The following is a 20,891-nucleotide window of genomic DNA, read 5'->3' as shown; positions in this document are numbered from 1 at the left end:
ATGCCACCTGCCCTCCTAAATAATGGCCCGCAGAGTCAAGATGTGGTCAAGAGTAGAGAAACAACCTCTCCTGAACCCTGCCTGTCCCTCTGCTCGAATGCCCTCTCTCTCTGCCCATCTACTCAACTGCTGCTCAAGAATGGATGCATACAATCGTGCTAGTGTGTGACCAATCATAATAGTGCGATAATTCCTTGGCTCCATAGGGTCCCCTGACTTGAAGATAGGCACGATGGTGGACCTACTCCAAGTCTCAGGTAAGCCTTCACACATAGCACGATTGAACATCACTGCTAGAAGCTGTGCCAGCATGTCTCTCGCATGAATAAAGTGCTCAGCAACCAATCCATCATGATCATATGCTCTCCCAGTCTTCATCCTATCAATGGCCTTCCTTACCATCTCTGCGGTAAAGAAAGTACATGTCTGTGGGCATGGTGCTAGCGGGTCAGGAAAAGGTGTCTGTCCAGGAACTGTATATAGAGATGCTGCATAGCTACCCCAGACCTCTGTAGAAGTGATGGCCAAAGCAGGGGAGGACTCATGAAACAAACGCCAAGCCTCCCTCGAATCCTGGCTCAAGAATAGTTGGTATAATTCCTGCTCTAGCTGAGCAAGGAAGGCCCGCTTCTTCCTTCGCACAAGGCGCCGGAAGGCAATACGTGACTGTCGGTGAGTAGTGACTCCCAAAGCAACCTCCCGCTGCAGTCGGGCTCTTGTCTCTCTGCACTCCTCATCATACCAGCTGTTTTGGGGCATACACCGAGAACGCTGTCGGGTCAGGCTGAGTATGTGGATATGCCTCTCTCGCTGCATCCTGTAAAGTCTCTGTCAGTATATGGGTCAGCTTCTGCAAAGGTCTCCTTGGCTCCTTTGTGTACAGACGTCTATAAATCCCATCTGTGTAGACAGCATCAGTCTCAGAAGTAAAAGTATATCGAGTGTGATCTGCCCCTCGTGTCCTCTAAGCTATGGTAAAGTGAAAAGAGATGGTCAATGTCAGCAATGCATGATCCACTACTACCCCAATGGGCCGAGATCCAACTGTGAAGTCCTCAATGCATGAAACAAAGCTCGGCATAGCCATAACATAATCCACTGTGCTAGCACCATGTCTATGTGGAAAGCAAGTAAATCCAGCTGCTGACGGAAACCTCTGCAAGCCATTAAGTATGGCCAACCCATGTGCAGTCCCCATATCTACCAAATATCTCCCATACTCTGTGCACTCCACATCCTGTGAGCGTCTGTCTAATCCCATATCCAGAGTGTCCAGCTCTCTGAGCATCTCCTCTGAGGTATCATAAAAGGCTGTGTGGCGGTTGCCCGTCCGGGCATTAAAGTCCCCTAACAGGATGATGTCTCCATCCCTAGAGAACTCCCATATGTCATCATCTAGCACAGAGAAAGGAGACTGTCCTCTAGGTGCTGCATATGTCGATGTACTAGGAGAAAAATAGCATATGGCAATATACAGGAATCTGCCTGTGTCGGCCCTCAGTCTCACCCACATATATCTGGCCTGATCATCTCTCCGAACGATGTGTAGAAGCGGTTGCAGCTCCTCCCTGAAAAGAACTACAACCCCCCCTGATCCTCTACTACTGTGTACCGATCTCGTCCCTACTCTGCAAGCTGTCTCCCATCTGTATCCTGTCACCTGTGGCATCATCTGACCAGGGGCCTGGTGAGTCTCCGAGTAGAAGACTATATCTCTATCTCTAAAGCTGTCCTCAAAGGCACCTACATCAAGTTTGAGGGATCCATTGCAGTTCCAGGCTGCCAGCTTTAATTTGGTCCCATAGGTCTCGCACCTTCATGTAGAGCGTCGCTCCACGATGACCACCCTCCCTTCTCTATAAAATGCTATCTTTCCCTTTTCTCTTGCCGCCCTAATCTGTGGCATGACTTCCTTCATATGTGCAAGCTGTGAAAGAGTAAGATCGTCACCAAGAAAAATGCCTGTATTCTTTAAAGTGGGTCGCCTCTTCAAGAACTCCTTCTTCGCCTCGATAGAGGGGAAGCAAAGTATGAGAGCTCTTTCCTTTGATGTTTCCCCGTTGCCTCCGCTTTTTTTGCCCACTCTCCAGGCTTTTGCGTGTGCTGGACTATCAATCCCCATCAACACTCCAGAGAGAAGATAGCCATCGGCATGGATTGCCAAAATCAGCGGTGAACCTGTGTGGGGAGGAAGACAAAACCATTAGCAAGGAGCAACAGGAGGTCACCGCTGATTTGGGTGTGTTGCTTCCCTTGGCCAGTGGGCAGGCTCGACAGTTTACCATCCAGTCGTCTGGAGGCCTGTTAGAGTCTTATTACATTGAGAAGATGGTGAAAGATGCTGAATTATCCACCGAGAAGGAACAATAGATTACAGCAAGAGTGGTTACTTCAACAAACTGATGATCCTCTTGCAATTCCCTCTCAAGCTGTCTTGGCCAAGACTTCTGACCAGGGGGGAGAAGCGGGAGAACCTCCTCATCCTGAGTCTACTGCAATTACTATACAGCCTATTCCCCTAAACCTGTCTCCCAAGCTGGAGGTTAAGGCTGTTCCAGGGTGGCACCTATCCATACTCGGTCGAAGCCGGTTCAGCCTTAACCTCCGGCTTGGAGACAAGTTTAGAGGAATAGGCTGTATAGTAATTGGAGTGGGCTCAGGATGAGGAGGTTCTCCTGCTTCTCCCCCCTGGTCAGAAGTCTTGGCCAAGGTAGCTTTAGAGGGAATTGTAGGAGGATCATTAGTTTGTTGAAGTAACCGCTGTTGCTGTAATCTGTTGTTCCTTCTCGGTGGATGGTTCAGCATCTTTAACCATCTTCTCAATGTAAGACTTTGACATGCCTCTAGATGACTGGATGGTAACTTGTCGAGCGTGCCCACCGGCCAAGGAAAGCAACACACCCAAATCAGTGGTGACCTCATGTTGCTCCTTGCCAGTGGCTTTGTCTTCCTCTAGATTGATGACGAGAGGCACCACTCCACCGCCACCCTCACTTACTCCAGAGCTTGCTGTAGACGCCTCAGACGCCATAAGTGTTGCTTACTCAGCCTCTTCAGCTATCAAGTGGAGACTTGTTGGGCAGGGCTAGAACGTTTATGCATCTCGGCCACGGAAATATCGTGCAAGGTCAATGTTGCCTCCCATGATACTTTCGAATATGTCTCCTCCTTGGCCGCCATCACCGTTGGTTGGACATTTTGAAACAAGGCGGCTAAGTAAGGGCCAAGCTTTCTCTTGGCATTCGCCGTGGTCTTCTTGATGTTGGCGAGAAGTTTTTGATTGAGGAGCGTGCACTAGGAAGCACAGGCGAGATATTCGAGTAACACTGTGGCAAGAGGAAATTAAAAACTCCTTCTGGGATGCAAGGTGTGCTCCAACCACCTTTCCATTTGCTCATCTGTGGGCAGACGTTGGGCCATCACCAGTAGAAAGGAGGTGAAACACCGAAGCCACCAGTGCCAACGTAATCTCTTCCATGCCGTTGTCGGGCTGCAGAATCGCCTCATGTCCGTGCAGCAGCTGCAACTGCGTGGGAGTCTCCGGGTTTTTTCGCCAGTGCTCCCAAGGAAGGCGTACAAAATCGTACAACCCAACCTGTCTAGCCAGTCTTCTTGGGAAGGCACCAGCATGGCCTCCAAGGTTTGCAGGTCTACAAACTCCACCATCGTGACAGGCAAGGTGGGCGAGGGCGTGAAGAGTGGAGCAGACGACGTCAGAGAGTCTTCAAAGATTGAACTATCAGAAACAGGGTGAAGACAGCTATGCAGGTAAGTGAACCAAGAAGCTTGGAGCAGTCAGCTAAAGAAGATAAAGCTACAGACACTTGCCGCAAATCGCCCAAACCATAGTCATCGTCACGGTTTAAACGAAGGGCATAATTCTCCTCGGCGGCCGTGCAATCTGAAGGAGAAAGCACAGGCAGAAGCATAAACAATAAACATATGAGAGAGTGCAAAGGAGAATGAGAGAGTTGGACAAGATCACCTTTTATAACAGTAGTAAAGCTTTACAATGGCAATGGCTAGCAACTGAATGTTGAACTATGTACAAGGAATGTGGATGAAAGAGTGAATAATGGGGAACTCCTTGTATAGTGTAGGAGGAAATTGGCCAGCTGCCTCTAGGGCTGGCCGACTGCCCCTGGACAAATAAATAGGAGAAAAATCTAGTAAAATACCAGATAAATGGTACAGCCCCAGAACACTGAGATGCACATTTCTAACACCCCCTTTGCAGCTTATAGTGTGCAAGAGTCGGAAGAAGATAATTCGATGAAGATGCAACCATGGACCCTCAACAACCGCAAATACTAGAATCACCTCGGAGAGAGCACCCGCCGACTTGTTTCCTTAAAACAAGATGCCACCATGAACAACAAGGAACTTTGCTTGGCCATGAATTCCTACACAAGTGTGCAGTGAACTCCAAAAATAGATGATGAGGTGCTAGACACACGGCGCTCATAATCCCCAACAGTGGACGGAACACATCACGTCCCAAAAGCCTCGGAACAATGAACTTGGAACAGATCTAGTTCATAATCTCTGTTGTACCAAAGATAACCATGTCTTGCCAGATGTCTAATGCTTGGAACTCCGAATCATGGTCCCCAGTAAATGGAGTTGTAATCAGCCCCCTCTCTCGCCCACAAGCCTCTTCTGGCTGGAAGCACATGGGGGGAAACTGCATGAACAAGCACACCATTTGGGTTCTCCTGAGCTGGAAGCGCCCTGGGAGCCCTAGAAGTGATACTAGAATTTGTGTCACTATCCTGTGTCATGTCTTTGCCTTTTCTCTGAGATGAAGCCTTGCCCTTGGTCTTGTCCTTTTTCTTGGACACAATCCTTGGACAGATGTCCTCTTTTCCCCCAAGAGAAACAGCGACTCCGACCTTTCTTTTGAACTGAGGAAAGTGCTTGGTCAGAACTGTTGACTGACACCTTCAACTTACCCTGTGAGATGAGAACGGACGACTCCTCCAAAAGTAGGGAGCTAAGATCATCAAAATTCAATTGAGTGGATGTGACTTGGGACCGCAAAGATCGGGAAATAACATCATAGTCCGGAGGAGGCTTGGTGAGGATAAGAGCAACCAACTTAGAAGAGGACAAAGCAGCACCCAAAGCCAGTAACTGGTCATGGATAACCTTGGCCTTCATGAGAAAAGATTGCATGGAATTGCCTTCAGGAAATAACAAGCCTTAGAGCTGCCCCTGCAAGGTAGCTACCCTCATCGATGAATCTCGAGCAAAGAGATCCTCCAATTTTGACCATACTTGATGAGCAATGGTGAGAGTTTGCACTGCCGGTGAGACCTCCTCGGTGATGGTCCGCACAAGCACAAAATGCGCCTTCGAGTCACAATTCTCCCAGTCTTGTAATTCCACAGCAAATTCATCCTCTTGATCTTGAGTCCACCTCCTAGAGTTTTGAGGACGCTTGGGCTTCCTTTCAATGCCATGAACAATGTCCCACAAACCCTTGTGGATGAACCAGACCCTATCTGAAGCTTCCAACAAGCGTAGTTGGGTCCTTTCAACTTGTCATCTTTGTTTGTACAGGGGGGAGCCATATCCACAGCAACAAAGAACGAATCTCAGCTCTCAAACACTTCTCTCAAGTGCTTACCAACGAAGCGAGGCACTAGGAACAATCAGCCCCCTCTCAAACCGTAGAGAGAAAGAGGCGGGACAGCAGCAAAACAGTCCAAGATCCATTGGGAACTGCCTACCGGAAGGGAAGGGACTCGTGGAGAAAGAAGACTACGTAGGGCCACTTGTCTGGCAGGACCAAATGCAAAGAACTCACCAAAAAACAGATGCCGGTGCAGAAAACACAGCCACAACACCACCTTTAGCCTCTGTAGAAGAAAACGCAGCCAAGTGAACTGGCCGGATTGCCTCTGTAGGAGAAAACGCAGCCACTAAAACTGGCCGGCAGCAAACAGCCGGCTGGCTGGACCTGAAAACACAGCACTGTTGGAAACGCAGCCACTTGTTGTCACAGATCTGCAGCCGCGAGAGATGTGGAGAAAAAGACACAGCAAAAAGAGGGACAGGTGGGCAGATTTGCAGAGTTTGGAGTAGCCTGGACCCATGGTTGTCACGGTATGAAAATGCGATACCGTACGATACGATACCGTACGGGAATTTTTGGTACGATATGAAATTTTTGGATACCGTACGATAAAATATGGTTTTTATTTTTTACACTTACAACCTATGGAGCTTCAAGCTTGAATGTTAGGGAAGGTTGGGAGGGGAGGAGTCTACAGTGCTTGAGGAACCAGAACATGGATATGTGTCTCTCCCAGTTGGATCTCCCGATTGTCTCCAAAAAAGAACCTGGATGGGTAATGCAGTACCAAAGGTCTCCCAATGTAGCGTTTATGACTAAGGGACCGTCCTTGCACAAATACGAGCAATGCATATAGGGTGATAGGTTTAGGGACTCCTCTCTAGATCAAAATGGCCATTTCCAAGTCTTCTCCCTTGTACATAACTTGAGAATCTAACTGGCTAGCCTCTACCTATACCAGGGATCTCCAAGTGTTGTAAGATTCTCTCATTCTACCAATCAAGTGTACACTACCAGTCTACCTCGCCAGATTTTTTAGGTCTCTCAACAACCCCATATGGAATACTGAGTGGACACGAAAGTTGCGAAGTATTGCGAGCATTTGGGATCTTCGTTAAGCAGGGTTTGTATATTTTTTAAAGCATTTGGAATTTTTTTTTCAAGGTTTTTTTTTTTTTTTGAGGGGGGGGAACCCTTTGTACCGTACGAATCGTTCAGTACGAACCCGAGCAGTCCGAGGCACTGGAGTAAAGGGCTCTTCATCTTGATAATTCTGTGAGGGTCTGCTCCTGTCAAATCCTCCCTCGTCTCAAGAAGCTATGCTTAAGAATAAAAATAGTGTATTAATCCCCTCCAGCTAACACGTGGGCTGCCCTTCGTAATTGCCTCGATCGCAGTGGTACCAACCGTTGGTGCAACTGCCCAAGAAGCCCATACAAGCTGTCGGAAGCATGACATGGCAAAAGATGCTGACGTGGAAGGTACTGCGAATATGTCACCGGAAAATGCCACGTGCCAAACTGCCACGCTGTCCACTGCATCTAGAAACCCCGGATCTTGCCGGACGTCGGACCATTTTGGACCAAGCGGTGATCCGGATCATTGGTTTGCGTGTTGCCTTTAGACACAACTTCCTTCCATTCATGAGAATCCGGCATAGGCCCGTAGTAAGGCTTGAGCCCATTGACTGGCTTTGGTAGGGTCACGCCATCAAAGGTGACCAAAACAAATGTACCATGGGACTGCCACCCGCAGATTGGGACAATGAACTCCATGGGTACAATTGCCTCCAGCCCATATATGAGAAAAAAGAGCGTAAGACCTGTAGCCACCTTATAGGTTGTCCGGAAAGCCCGCAACACTGAGTGCAGTTTCTGATCCTAGTTGGTGCGATGCTCATTCACCACCTTCTTCAATATTTTTTGCAACACCTTGTTGGCGGATTTTGCCTGACCATTATCGTGGGGGTAGTATACTGTAGACTTCTTATGAATAATCATATGATGCTGTGTTAGACTCCGGATAACTTTATTCAGAAATTGTTCCCCTTGGTCACTAACTAGCTCAATAGGGCATCCAAAGCGGGTCATGGTCATCTCGTAAAGAAACTTAGGTATTGATTCTGCTTGATTATCGCGAAGAGCTCGTGCTTCCACCCACTTTGTGCAATAATCCGTCGCCACAATGATGCATCTATTTTCGATAAACCGGGCTGCTCGCTTGAAGGGTCCCACAAAATCTAGCCCCCACTTTTGGAAAGCCTCTAAGGGAAGCACGGGGGTATGAGGTATTTGATCTACTACTGTAGGTTGGCCAAGTCGTTGGTAGACATCACATTCTCAAGCAAACTTCCATGAATCCTTAAGGATGGTGGGCCACCATAGTCTGGCTTGAAAAATCTTCCTGCCTGTAACTTCGGTGGAGAAATGACCACCCGTGATGCCCTGATGTGCTTCTTGTAGCACTGTCGTTTGCTCACGGGCCAGTACACAACGGCGAAGAATCTCATCTACCTCCATTTTATAAAGTTGTCCGGCTATCATTGTAAAAGTCTTACTCCTTAAGGCCAGCTTCTTCCGTTGGTCTTTTGTGAATGTCGCCGGAAACGTGCCTTCGACTAGTGTTGCATAGAAACGCGTTTCTTACCTGGTGGAAACATACGAAACATTTTATACTATATGGAACACGTTTTTTTGCAGCTTGATTTTAATGGTATCCTAGACCACATTGCCATCATTTCGTACGTTTTTTTCGTGCGCGTTTTCTAGAGGCGGTTCCCTGCACGTTTTTGGACGGTGTGTGTACCAACTAGGCAATGATAGTGCACCTGTGAAAGCCCCGTGTGCTCCTTGGTGTCCTTGTGCCCTGTGGAGGTCTATTTGTGCTTTATGTAAGTTTTCTCTGCAGAGTGCACAGAGAAGCACACTTTTTATTCTATGCTCAATATTTCTTGCATATCTTTCTCCCCTTGCTCTATTGAGGCCTAAGGCTACCTGCCTTGGGCAATATAGAGTGAATTTGGAGCGTTTTTACAAGGGCAGCTTGATTGGGTGAGCCATGGTGAACTTTGTGTGGTCTCTTATAAGTTATGTCAGAAGGCTAAATACATATTTTTTTATATATATTCCAAGTTAAAAATATACATTTTTTTCTATTTTGTTTGAAACCTTTTTGAAACCGTTTCTTACCTTTTAGGAAACGTTTCAAAACGCATGAAACCCGTTTCATACCTGCCATTTCAGAAACGCTTGGCAACACTACCTTCGACCAAGAATATGAGCATGTCGTCGTACCAATCAATGGAGGTGTCAATCTTGAATAAATTGGCGTCCAAGAACTGATCTGGGACACCAACCGGAGCTTCGCCGGATTCCAGCCGAGTTAAGAAATCAACTACTGTATGCTCTTTCCTCGGAGTGTGCTGGATATGGAAAGTAAACTCTTGCAATAATAGCATCCAGCGTGCCAACTTTCCTGTTAGATTGGGCTTTTTCACCAGGTACAACAGAGCTTGATGATCCACATGGAATGTGAATTCATTACCCAATAAATAGTGCTGGAACTTGTTTATTGAGTAAATCATGCCTAGAGCCTTCCCTCGGTGGTGGAATAATTTCTTTCGGCTTTCGAGAGTAATTGGTTGGCATAGTAGATAGGCCGGTACCACTCGTCCTCTGAGGCCTGCATCAAGGCACAACCAATGGCGACATCAAAAGCAACTACAAAGACATGGAAAGGCTTGGACCATTCTGAGGCCACCAAAATGGGTGCGAGGTTGAGAATCTTCTTCAGTCGGCTATATGCCTGTACACATTCTTCCGACCACACACAAACCCCCTGCTTCATGAGGGTATGTAACGGGCGAGCTACATGCGCGAGATATCGCAGAAACCGGTTGTGCCACTGGATCTGCCCTAATAATTGGGATAGTTGTTTTGCATTAACTGGGACTGGCAACTGTTGGATGACCTCCATCTTCTTTGGATTGACCGCCAAACCATCCTTAGACACGACATGGCCCAATAAAATTCCTCTGGTGATTGCAAAGGCACACTTTGCCGGATTCAAACTAAGTCGGGCCTTCTAGCATTTCTCCAAATAGAGCTGCAAATGATGCAGGTGCTTTGGCTCCATCCCAAAGATGCTGAAGTCATCCAAGAACACTCTCATGAAGGTGGTGAGATATTCATCGAAAACCTGCTGTGCCATACGTCGAAATGTCTCCGGAGTGTTCTTTAAGCCAAACGTCATCACGTTGGAGGCAAAAACCCCCCATTCAGTGAGACGAATGCCATTTTCTCCTGATCTTCCCGAGCCATTTGGACTTGATTATAGCCACTAAACCCATCAAGGAAGGAATACATCTCATGGCCCGCCACAACATCGAAGAGAGAATCTGTAAATGGTAAGGGAAATGGATCAATGATAGTGGCGGCATTCAATTTTCTGTAATCCACACATACCCGCAGCTTCCTGTTCTTCTTTGGCACGATCACAATAGGGGACAACCAACTTGCCTTATGAGAGGGTTTTTTGGCGGAGATTGTGTCATTCTTATAGGAAGCCACAGATTTCCTCCTTGATGTGCAGGAGGTCAGTTACTGGTGCTTGCTCAGCTTGCCCTAGATGTGCAGGAGTTTCGGAGTCAGTTTACCATTGTTTATGGGAATGCAGGGAAGCACAAAGGGTTTGGTCTGCGATTGCACACCTCTTTGGTAGGATTAAGAGGGATGCTATCATTTCTTTTGGTTCTATCATTTGGTTGACAGAGTCTGGGCCTCAGCTGAGATTCGAGGGGACTGACAGGAGCTTGGCCATTATGGTTAGGCAAGGAGTTGCTCGGTAGTGTTGTCTTCAGGATTTACCACTTTCACACTTTGTCCCTCCGGCACAGAGGTTAGACAGCTCTTGGGAGATTATTGCTAGCATCTCAACCTGGAATATCTGGAAGGCTAGATGCACCGAGGCCATTGAGGGTACTCCCGTTCTTGTTTCTCAGTGTCTTTGTAGGATTTGGAGTGATATTATTCACACCATCATGGCTACTTGGGCCAGAATCCAGGGATCTTCGAGGGCTGCGGAGAGGAAGCGCGGCCAATTTATGAGAGAGTGGGACATTGGTATCTTTTTCACGTCCTCTTACTCGGGACCCTATTGGCAGCACAGGGCTCCTGATTGGTTGAGATCTCCATGTTTCTTGGTGTGAAATCTCCATTTTGTAAAATTTTTTCATACTTAATAGAAGTCTCCTTTCTAAAAAAAAAAAAACTTGCCTTATCAAGTTGGTAGATGAATCCCACCTTCAGTAACCTATCAATTTCTTCCTTCACTTGCTTTGCATAATTTGGATTCATTCAGTAACGTTGCTATCGGATTGGAGCAGAATGCTCCTTCAGATTAATCCGGTGCTGGTACAAGCGGGGGTCAATCCCCTTCATATCTTGGTAATTCCAAGTGAAGACATCCACATATGGCTGAAGCAACCGTTGCAGCTCTACTTAAGGCTCGTACTTAGCTTCGTGTTGACCCGGACTGTTCGGGACTATTTGTGTCATCCCAGCTCCATATTCTCTAGGTCATCTTCCTCGACCTTGCGGATAGTCCGCATTTCCTGTTCATGCACCGCCTCTGCTACCAAAAAGGTCTTGAGTAATGATCATCGAACACCTTGCCCTCTTCTGCAGATCCCAGATCCGGATCAAGCTCTTCGTCGATCGGGGAAGGGTGGACCATGACCGCCTCGGCCTCATACCGAGAAACAATGCCATCCACGGCTAACTCGAATAGGGAGACCAGATGAGGGTTGTCCCTTAGAATGCTTTCCTCTTCATCATCTTCAACACCTTCCAGATAATTAAGACCTTCTGCCCATAAAGGGCGTACTGCCTGCTTCAAGACTTCCTTGGTCGTAACGTTTACCCGGTTCTTCTTCTTACCTTTTCGGAAAGTAATCTGATCAGTAGCCCAATTGTGCTTGATTTTGCCTTGCCGTAGCCAAGGTGTGTCAAGGAGCATGGGATAAGCTCCTGCTATCTCCTCCATCTTGATTACCACGAACATCGGAGGAAACTGGCATCTCGTAAGCTCCACGTTGATACCATGGACCAAACCTAAAGATATCACTTGTTGTTGGTCTGCCATTTTGACTAAGAACGGGGCTGGTTCCGGTTTGGAAATCCCCAACTTCCCACGCATGTCATCAAAAAGAATATTCACTTCGGGTCTGCCGTCTAGCAATACTGCGGAAATTGTCTGTCCCAGCGCTGTGATGGTGACTTCCGGGACTGCTGCACCCCAATCCTGTATCATCGGTATCCCCTTTGATGCGGCTCAGGCTACTTCTACCCAATCCGTATTGACTATCGGCTCAAGAGCCAGTGTGTTGGACAATTTAATCATCTTTTCCAACAACTGCTTCTAGTAATTTGGTACTAGGCTAAGCAGCTGGTTAAATGTGATGTTTAATTCATCCGACCTAGATCTTCCCATAGATCGTAGGTGGGGTCATTTACTTGAGTCGGTGTATCGTGCTTCCGTTTTGAATCCGGGGAGATTGTCTATCCGGGCATCGACGCCTTGTTTGTATTGCAGCTTGCAAGGTCCCGTTTCTCCAATGGTGCATCATCATGGGCCACCTTGCGCATTCCTTTTGAGACGTCCTTTGATCGAGGTGCCATGCTTTGAACGCCTTCTTGTGCTTTTCGTACCATCGTCATCACCTTGTGTCGAACTTGCTGTTGCTCTTGCCATGCAAGGGCTTTACCCTTTGGTTGTGATTTCACCAAATGGTGTTAAACTAGACTTATGCTTGGACCTCGGTACGACCATAAGGGCCGGATCATCCTCGACCGGCTGGTCGTGTTCGATGACCACCACATTGGCTGCTATTTGTGGTGTCGCTTCCCTTTGTCTAGTAATCTCTTGCTGATTCCTCTGCCATAAAGGGCAATCCGTCTTGCGGTGCCCAGGGTGTTGGTAATAAAAACACTGGTAGCCACCAGGTGGAGGAATATCCCGTCCCTGCCTCCTGGTATTGTTGGTTGGATTGCTGCCGCCAAGTGTGGGGGAGGTTTCCTTCTGGATTTTCTATTGTAATAGCAAGCATTTGTGCTGTGGCCCATCATATCGTAGATAGCACAGTATCGTTCAGTGCGGCAATTTTCCTTGAGGTGTCCTCGCTTCCCACATTTCACATAGAAGATTTCGCCTTTGATGCCGACCCCGAGGCTTCCGGTGCTCCCCTCTTGGATTTTGGCCCAAGCCGCGGATCAGTTTATCTTCTATTGATTTTGTAGTCGTCCGGCTCTTCCGGGACTTGTGCTTCTCCTCCGGATCGGAATCACTTTCCGAATCATTGTCTGCTGAGGTGGTAGCATCGTCTTCCTCACTGGAAGATTCTGAATCGCTTTGCTGTTTCTTCTTCTTCGACTTCTTAGTCTTTCGTTTAGCCTTCATTGAAAACGCGCATTCTGCTTGAACTATTGCCTTTACAAGATCATCAAACTCCGTGTTGGCCAAATCCACCGTTGCCAAGGCCTGTCGTAATTTTGACTGAAGGCCTTTCACAAACCATTCCCCGGTGACCTTTGGTGCCGGCAGATTAGCGGGTGTCACCCAACTTCGCAGAGTGCGAAAGTGGGCTGCATAATCCTCCGTGTCCTTCTTTTGCCGGAGCATCCGAAGGCGCTCCAAAACTTCGGAGGTGGTCTTAGTAGTGCGGTAGCGCTGGAGAAAGGTGTCACGGAGGGCCGCATATGTTGGAAAATGCATAGCGGCATATTGTGCACGCTAAGGGCCCACCTTAGATTCCAGCGTTGATGCGAAAACATTACGTTTAATTCATCCGGTTGATTCTGGTTGCCATTAGCATGCCATCGGCTTTCAAACGTGCTTGACATGAGTATCCAGATCATTAGACTTCTTCCCCCGAAAAATGGAGTACTTCATATGCTCTGGATGAGGAAGGGGCTGTGCCATATCAGGCAAAGGTGGCAATCTCCGTGGCCGTTGTGTAGAGCGTGACGTAGAAAGTTGAGCTAATAGCACCCTAGTAGCGAAGAGATTGCCTGCGACAGTCCGGGCATTTGGTTCAGGGACCAGAAAAGTTTCATCTTTTACCACTTCTTGGAAGTCGTCTTGTTGACGAGGAAGTCCTTCTGAGTGTCATACTGCTCACCTTCAGGCGTCGTACTTGGAGAACGGTCGCCATGTAAGTGGAGTACGGTAGACTATTATCGCGCATCCTCCGATTCCGCGATCTGGAAAAGAGCCGGAGCCTCTAAGTTGTCCGTGGAAGAGAACTGCCATCGATCTTGAAGAGGAGGCGGCGCCGATGTGCTTCACCGAGCTGCCCGTTCCCCGTGTGGTATGAGTGCCGGCGTATTACGCCGGGTTGATCGTTCTTTCTGGGATGTCATAAACACCAAACGCCATCACCGGGAGACCAAGAAATCGTCAGCAAGGCGAAGAACACCAGACCACCATAGACGCCATGAACATCAGGATCACCAAAAGTGTTGCTGGGTAATCAACACTTTAATGATATCTCCGGTAGTATGTTTTTACTTTAACTACCGGAGATATCATTATAGATTGAAAGAACTACAGAGCAGAATACAGATAAAGACTAAAACATCATATGGTATTAAGATAATGGCTGATCATACAACTGCCAAGCATTGCGTGAAGCGGCACCCGCCGATTGGAGCAATATCCCTTTGATTAAATACTATAAATGGAAATACAAATGTAATGACAGCTCATAAAGCTCATCCATTAAATAGAAGTGTTGGTGTATGCATCCGTACAGCCAGATGGATTCCATACAACAATCTGCATAGCTCACCAGCAAGTCCTACAACAACAGGTGTAGGCCTTCCAGGATCCGCGTTGAAGATAGGTGCCTTCAGCAGTGGAGTTACGAGAGAGAGATGGAAAGGTGGCCAAGCATAGAAGTGTTGTCGGCCACCTCGTTCACTTACTCACACATTCTTTATTGACATTTGGGCACCTTGCATAGGTAATGGGGAAAAGGGTACCTGGCTTTTATGCGAGTGTCCCCGGCGCGATACAAGGCTGATGCACATCTCATGCAGCACATGAAAACAGAGCATTCATCTATGAAATCCACTAAGTCATCACACAAACATGAGTGGTGCAAATGCACATATACTTTGGAAATCACCCATTCTCTGAACTTGACCAAATCACAAGAATTCTAGTCACACTAGCACAGCCTGAGGGAGTACTGGTCATACTGACAGAGTCCCAACTCTAGTCATACTAGAGTGTACATTACCACCTTGGCTAGTCGTATTAGCACCACAAGATATACATAGATTTTGGATAAACATGCTATCATACATCCCAATGAGCAGAATTAGGGGGTGGGGGTGGGGATTGTACTGTTACTAAGTTTGGGAAGCTTCAGGAATAGCCATACTAGAACATATGAAAATTTCACTAAGTAATAAATTATAATTCACAGAACTCGGTTTAATGTTGCAGATAGTTTCTATGACCAGCTTGACACTCCTGCCTCTCTCACACTTCTCTTAAGTGTTTAGTTATTCAATTTTCCAATTCTCCCTCACTTATTTGAATTGTTAGTTTATTAATTTTTCTTCCCTCCATAGAGTTTTCAAAAGAATCTGCTAAGTTCTCAAGTATTGTTTGCTAGACATTACTAGAACTATATTTGATTATTCCATTTTGTCAGCAAGTGTTGTCGTGTAGGTTGTATCGAATGCTTTTGGTGGGGATGGTTTGCAAGTATCTCTAGTGCACCCAGGACGATCCCAGGACGATCTCCTGAAGTGCAATCTAAGAGTGCACATAATTTCAGGGCAGTGACCTGAATTAATAAAACTTGTAGCTCTGCTTATAAGAACATGCACTCTACACTTTTCTCAGTCAGTTGGGTTAAAGAGTCTACTCAAAGACTCTAGGGTCACCCTATATAGGAAGACCAGAAAACATAGTACCTAAAGCAAGTGGTGGAGGTACTGCCATTAGAGGGTTTTTTGGGTTGGGGGGTGTGTTCTGTTAATAATAAGTTTGGGAAGCTTCAGGAATAGCCAGACATTCCCAGGTTGTGTTTAAGATGCTGGGTTAACATTGTGGGTTCATGATCAGTGAAGATCGAGCTCGCTGATATAAAATAGTAGCTCACTGAGATAAAGTATTCTCTGGGTTCATGATCACTGAAGATCGAGCTCGCTGATATAAAATAGTCTTCTCTTTACCTAATCTATCTTGAATGATGGATAAATTCTCTTTGCTTTTTCTGATGTTTGGGTGAGGGAAATTTTTTACTGTCTGTTGCTCTTAACTATAGCACATAATTGGATGGGAGAGGTGTGCTACGTGAAGCTGTCAAGGCACTTTGATAGCTTTATGAATGCTTTTCAGTAACTGAAAGCTTCTTTTTGTGTGTTGTCTGTGTAGCTCCTCACCTTACTGGGTTTGGCCTCAAGTTGTCTACCTGGGTGCTGGAGAGTTATCTTGCTGGTAGCTGGATTATTTCAACCATGCTACGTGCGAACAAGTACACAGAGGTATGTCTTTTTGGTCTTATAATCTTAATCTCAACAACTTTTTAAAAAAAGCTTTGCAACCCATTCTACACTAAAATCCATCATGATTGGAGTGAGGTGGTTGAAGCTGCTATCCTTTCCTGCCAAAGCTTGCTTTGGAGTCATTTCGACAGCTGGTAGAGCAGGGGCACGATAGGGCCTTCTTTGTCAGGATATCTAGACTTTCTGCTACTGAGGTTGAGGTGGAGGAACATTACATTTGTAGGTGTCCGATATATTATGAGATCTGGGGAAGACTTCATTCCCTATGCTGAGACCATCACTTCCTTGACCAGAGCTCCGCAAACATAGGGGCTACCTCCCTTGAGAGAGCAAAGCCCAGCCCTAGGACGCTTCATAGTTGTCCGTCACGAGCGTTTTTAAGATACCGGAGGATAGTGTGAAATCAGGGCTATGGTGGATCGTGGATGCAAGGAGAGAGAGAGAGAAATGAAATGATATATTAACGTCTCTAAGAGGCCATAATGGCCTATGAGACCAAAACTGAGAGTACATCTGAAGTTGGTGTCTCATCAAAGAGAACAACTAAAAGAGACTAAAAAGTACAATAAATTGATTGTCCTACAGTTATAAGAACAGAACTGTAAGAGAGAGAGAGAGAGAGAGAGAGAGAGAGAGAGAGAGAGAGAGAGAAAGATATATTAACGTCTACGAGAGGCCAAAGTCGGCCTATGAGACAAAAAATAATACAACTGTGTTCTTCCGGTCATCCGAAGAAAAGAAAGAAAAGAAAAAGTGTGCATGTGTCTGGATACAACTGTGAATCATCATGGATTGGTGGAGCCCATATACAAACAATATAAGGGGGGGTGGGGATGTGGATGGAGTGCGAAGGCAAGATGCATCTCTATATGCTGAAGGGGTAGTACAAGCATGCTATGCAGATCTATGTGTATCTCCATCCAGTGCCATAAGAGGGATGTAAGATATCATACATCGCCGATGCTGAGGCTGTGAATGGCGTGAACATGTACCCTGAGTCTGAATGAAAGCGAGCTAGCCTCTCCTGTGTCTCCATCTGGTGTATCATTCGGATAGCTGCTATCTCTCGGTGACGGAGTCAGGGTGCTCTATGTCCAGTCTGTCTAGGTCTCCTCCTGGCTCTCAATTCCTCTGCTCTCTGTGCGGTCACCCCACGTGGTACATCAGCTGGCAGTTGCATAGCTCTCTGGAAGAAATCTGTGAGCTGGGAGTGTCTCCCACCCCTAGTGGGAGCGGATGTCTGGAGGAGTCTCTCTCGAGAACTATGAAGCTCTAGTAGTAGTCTGCCAAGCTGCCGCTGGTCCGAGGCCTCCATCAATTGATGTAGTGAAGAGTGCTCCTCAAACAATCCTGCATATCTATCTCTGACCCCCTGGTGGGCTCATCATCTACATACAAAGTGATCCTCAGTCTCCACCTCCTCGCGACACAATCTGCATATCCGCTCAGCTCTGGGAACCCGTGCCGCTCTCCCAGCCTCTATCTCTAGCTGATGTGATGAGACTCGTAGCTGTCCAATAGCAACGCGAGAGTTGTGTGGCATGTATACATCCATGTACCGCGGTCGATGTATAAACCCATCCCCTGAGATGCTCATAAAGTGGTCTCTGTAATACAGCATCTTCGGTGGTAGTGGGCTCTCTGGTGCTGTCCATGTCTTTTGTATGTAGTGCTGCCATATGTCCTGTCTCATCACTCTGTTCCTCTCATTGAGAGAGAGGTAACCCCGTGGAGCAGACTGATCATACTGAAAAGGTGGCAACCGCTCAATGTCTATCCCATGATGTGAGAACCACTGTAGCATCTGTGCATACCAAGATCCAGTGTGTCCAGCCTCGGCCAGCTGTCTGGATGCCTCAAAAGCTCGGCGGGATAATCTCTTCGTGGGCATCTCCCTCATCCTGTATATAAAGGAGATCGTTTGGAACAATGCCTCCACTGCCATAGGTAGTGCAGCAAACTCAGCTCGAACAATGTCGTGCGGGACGGATGGTTTGCTGCGTATCATCCTCGAGAGCATCAAGATTTGTGGTCTCTCTAGCTGTACCCATGTGGAGGTTGCAAGCCCTGGTGCCCAAACCACTACTGCATACATCAAGGCTGGTGTCACTAATGTATGAAAGAGCCACCCCTTCGTGCGGGGTTCTTGAAAATGTGCCTGATGACACTGACGCTCAAGGCCAGCAAGAGCTACATACCCCCGGGTCACTCTGTCTCGGACTGCCTGAGCCATGGAGAAGCGTCCAGCTGAGCTAGTAAATGTGATGCCAAGGTAAACACAAGAGCTCACCACCTCGACCCGCCCTCCTGCTAATGTGAGAGTAGTGTGGCTCCTGACTGCGGGTGAAGTGTGGAAGATCATAACCTTGGTTTTCCCAAGGTTCACTGTGAGCCCCTGCTGTGCGCAGAAGTCATTAAGAGCCACAAGGTGTCTTTGAAGCCCAACCTGCGTGTTGGATACCAAGACGATGTCATCAGCATAAAGCATAAGATGGACAGTAATCCCTGAGAGAGAGAGAGAGAGAGAGAGAGAGAGAGAGATGAAATGAAATGAAATGTTATATTAACGTCTTCAAAAGGCCATGAGACCAAAGTTACAACCATGTGACATCTGATACACTATCTGGAAAAGAAAAGAAAGGACTGAAGGTAAGTATCTAGCCTTACAATACAACAATAGGGAGCATCCGGAAGCAGCAACTAGGGAGAGTGGGAAGCTAATGAGAGAGAGAGAAAGAAAGAAAGATTTTATCAACGTCTTCCAAAAGACCGAACTCGGCCTATGAGACAAATCGGTGTACCTGTATGGGGTATCCTCTGTCATCCCAGCAAAATGAAAAAGTAGTGAACTAAAAAGCTGAATCTGGGTGTGCAATAAGTACAATGAGTGGGGGAGGGGATGGAGCTCTACTACTAGGAGAATGCAAAGCTGTATGCATGGAGTATACAATCATGATATGCAACCTAGCTAGCTCCATCATGTACCATACTGGGGGTATAAAATGGTATACATCAATGAAGGGGGTGTCCACAGCTCCTTGAAGAACATGCTTCGGTGTGCTCTGAAGCGAGCCAGTCGCTCCGCACCCTCTCTGTGAAACTGAGCTCTGATCTCTATCATCTCTCGTGTGGTGTCCGAGAGCCAGGTGTCCTCTTTCTCCTGCGGGCTCTAAGTGTCTCTGCTCTCTGGAGAGTAATTCCCTGCCGTGTAGGGGCTGGGAGTGGGATGGATCTCTGAAAAAATGTAGTAATCTGTGTCTGTCGTCCCCCTTCTGGAGCTGTTTGAGCCTGTAATGATGTCTCTTTGTGGCGCTGTATGTCTAGAATGAATCTCCCCAGTATGCGCTGGTCTGCTGCCTCAAAGATCTGGTGTAGGGAATGTGGCTCTCTGAATAAAATGGGATATCTCTCTCATGCTCTGCATCTGCATACATAATGCTCCTCACTCTCCACCTCCTCTCTGCACAATCTGCATACCCTCTCCTCTCGGGGGATCCGTGTTGCTCTGCCAGTCTCAATCTCCAATCGGTGTGATGAGAGAGAGAGAGAAAGAAAGAAAGAAAGAAAGATTTTATTAACGTCTTCCAAAAGACCGAACTCGGCCTATGAGACAAATCGGTGTACCTGTATGGGGTATCCTCTGTCATCCCAACAAAATGAAAAAGTATTGAACTAAAAAGCTGAATCTGGGTGTGCAATAAGTTCAATGAGTGGGGGAGGGGATGGAGCTCTACTACTAGGAGAATGCAAAGCTATATGCATGGAGTATACAATCATGATATGCAACCTAGCTAGCTCCATCCTGTACCATACTGGGGGTATAAAATGGTATACATCAATGAAGGGGGTGTCCACAGCTCCCTAAAGAACATGCCTGGGTGTGGTCTGAAGCGAGCTAGTCGCTCCGCACCCTCTCTATGAAACCGAGCTCTGATCTCTGTCATCTCTCTCAGGTATAGGCGCGGTGTTTGAAAGCCAGGTGTCCTCTATCTCCTGTGGGCTCTGAGTGTCTCTGCTCTCTGGAGAGTAATTCCCTGCCGTGTAGGGGCTGGGAGTGGGATGGATCTCTGAAAAAATGTAGTAATCTGTGTCTGTCGTCCCCTCTCTGGAGCTGTCTGAGCCTGTAATGATGTCTCTCTGGTGCTGTATGTCTAGAATGAATCTCCCCAGTATGCGCTGGTCTGCCGCCTCAAAGATCTGGCGTAGAGAAAGAATGAAAGAAAGAAAGATATATTAACGTTTGCAAAAGGGCAAAATTGGCCTATGAGACAAACAAGTAGTACAATGATGTTCCTCCAGTCATCAAGAGGAAAATGTGGAGAGAGAAATGAAATGATATATTAACGTCCTCAAAAGGCCAAAATGATCTATGAGACCAAAAAGGTTACAACAATTGGTGGATCTGATACAATGTTTGTGTAAGAAAAGCTAAAACAACTAAACAACTAACTGAAACTGAAACAACAACTATGAGGAAAAGTAAGGTACTAGGAGCTCCTAATGGATAACATCTAGGAAGGAAAACTCCAGCAACAAAGGTAAGCATAATAAACATCACTATCCAAAGATGTCTCTCATCGGTCGATGGCGGATATCCTCAATGTCCTCCATGGTGAGTACTCTGACTGGACGTCTCCCATGCCGTGCTAGTATGGTCCTGGTCCTCTGTTGTAGTCTCGGTCGGTGTTGGGATGGGCCTCTCATCTTGGAGCGCCTGGACCGCCCCAGCTCTATAG

General features: G+C 47.0%; 1 protein-coding gene across 1 annotated transcript in view; it reads left to right on the top strand.

The window, feature by feature from the left end:
- Positions 1-20,891, top strand: part of LOC147629622 (fatty acid amide hydrolase-like) — a 140,467-nt gene that overhangs the window by 35,216 nt on the left and 84,360 nt on the right. Inside the window, exon 3 of the mRNA XM_086811117.1 lies at positions 16,025-16,134. Within this exon, the coding sequence (XP_086667243.1) occupies positions 16,025-16,134 (110 nt within the window). The remainder of the gene's footprint in view (positions 1-16,024; positions 16,135-20,891) is intronic.

Source organism: Cibotium barometz, chromosome 17 (genome assembly GCF_041138505.1).
Source record: "Cibotium barometz isolate CiBa-2024 chromosome 17, ASM4113850v1, whole genome shotgun sequence".
NCBI classification, from domain to species: Eukaryota; Viridiplantae; Streptophyta; class Polypodiopsida; order Cyatheales; family Cibotiaceae; genus Cibotium; species Cibotium barometz.
Note: the sequence above shows the minus strand (reverse complement) of the source record. Positions and strands in the feature narration are given on the sequence as shown.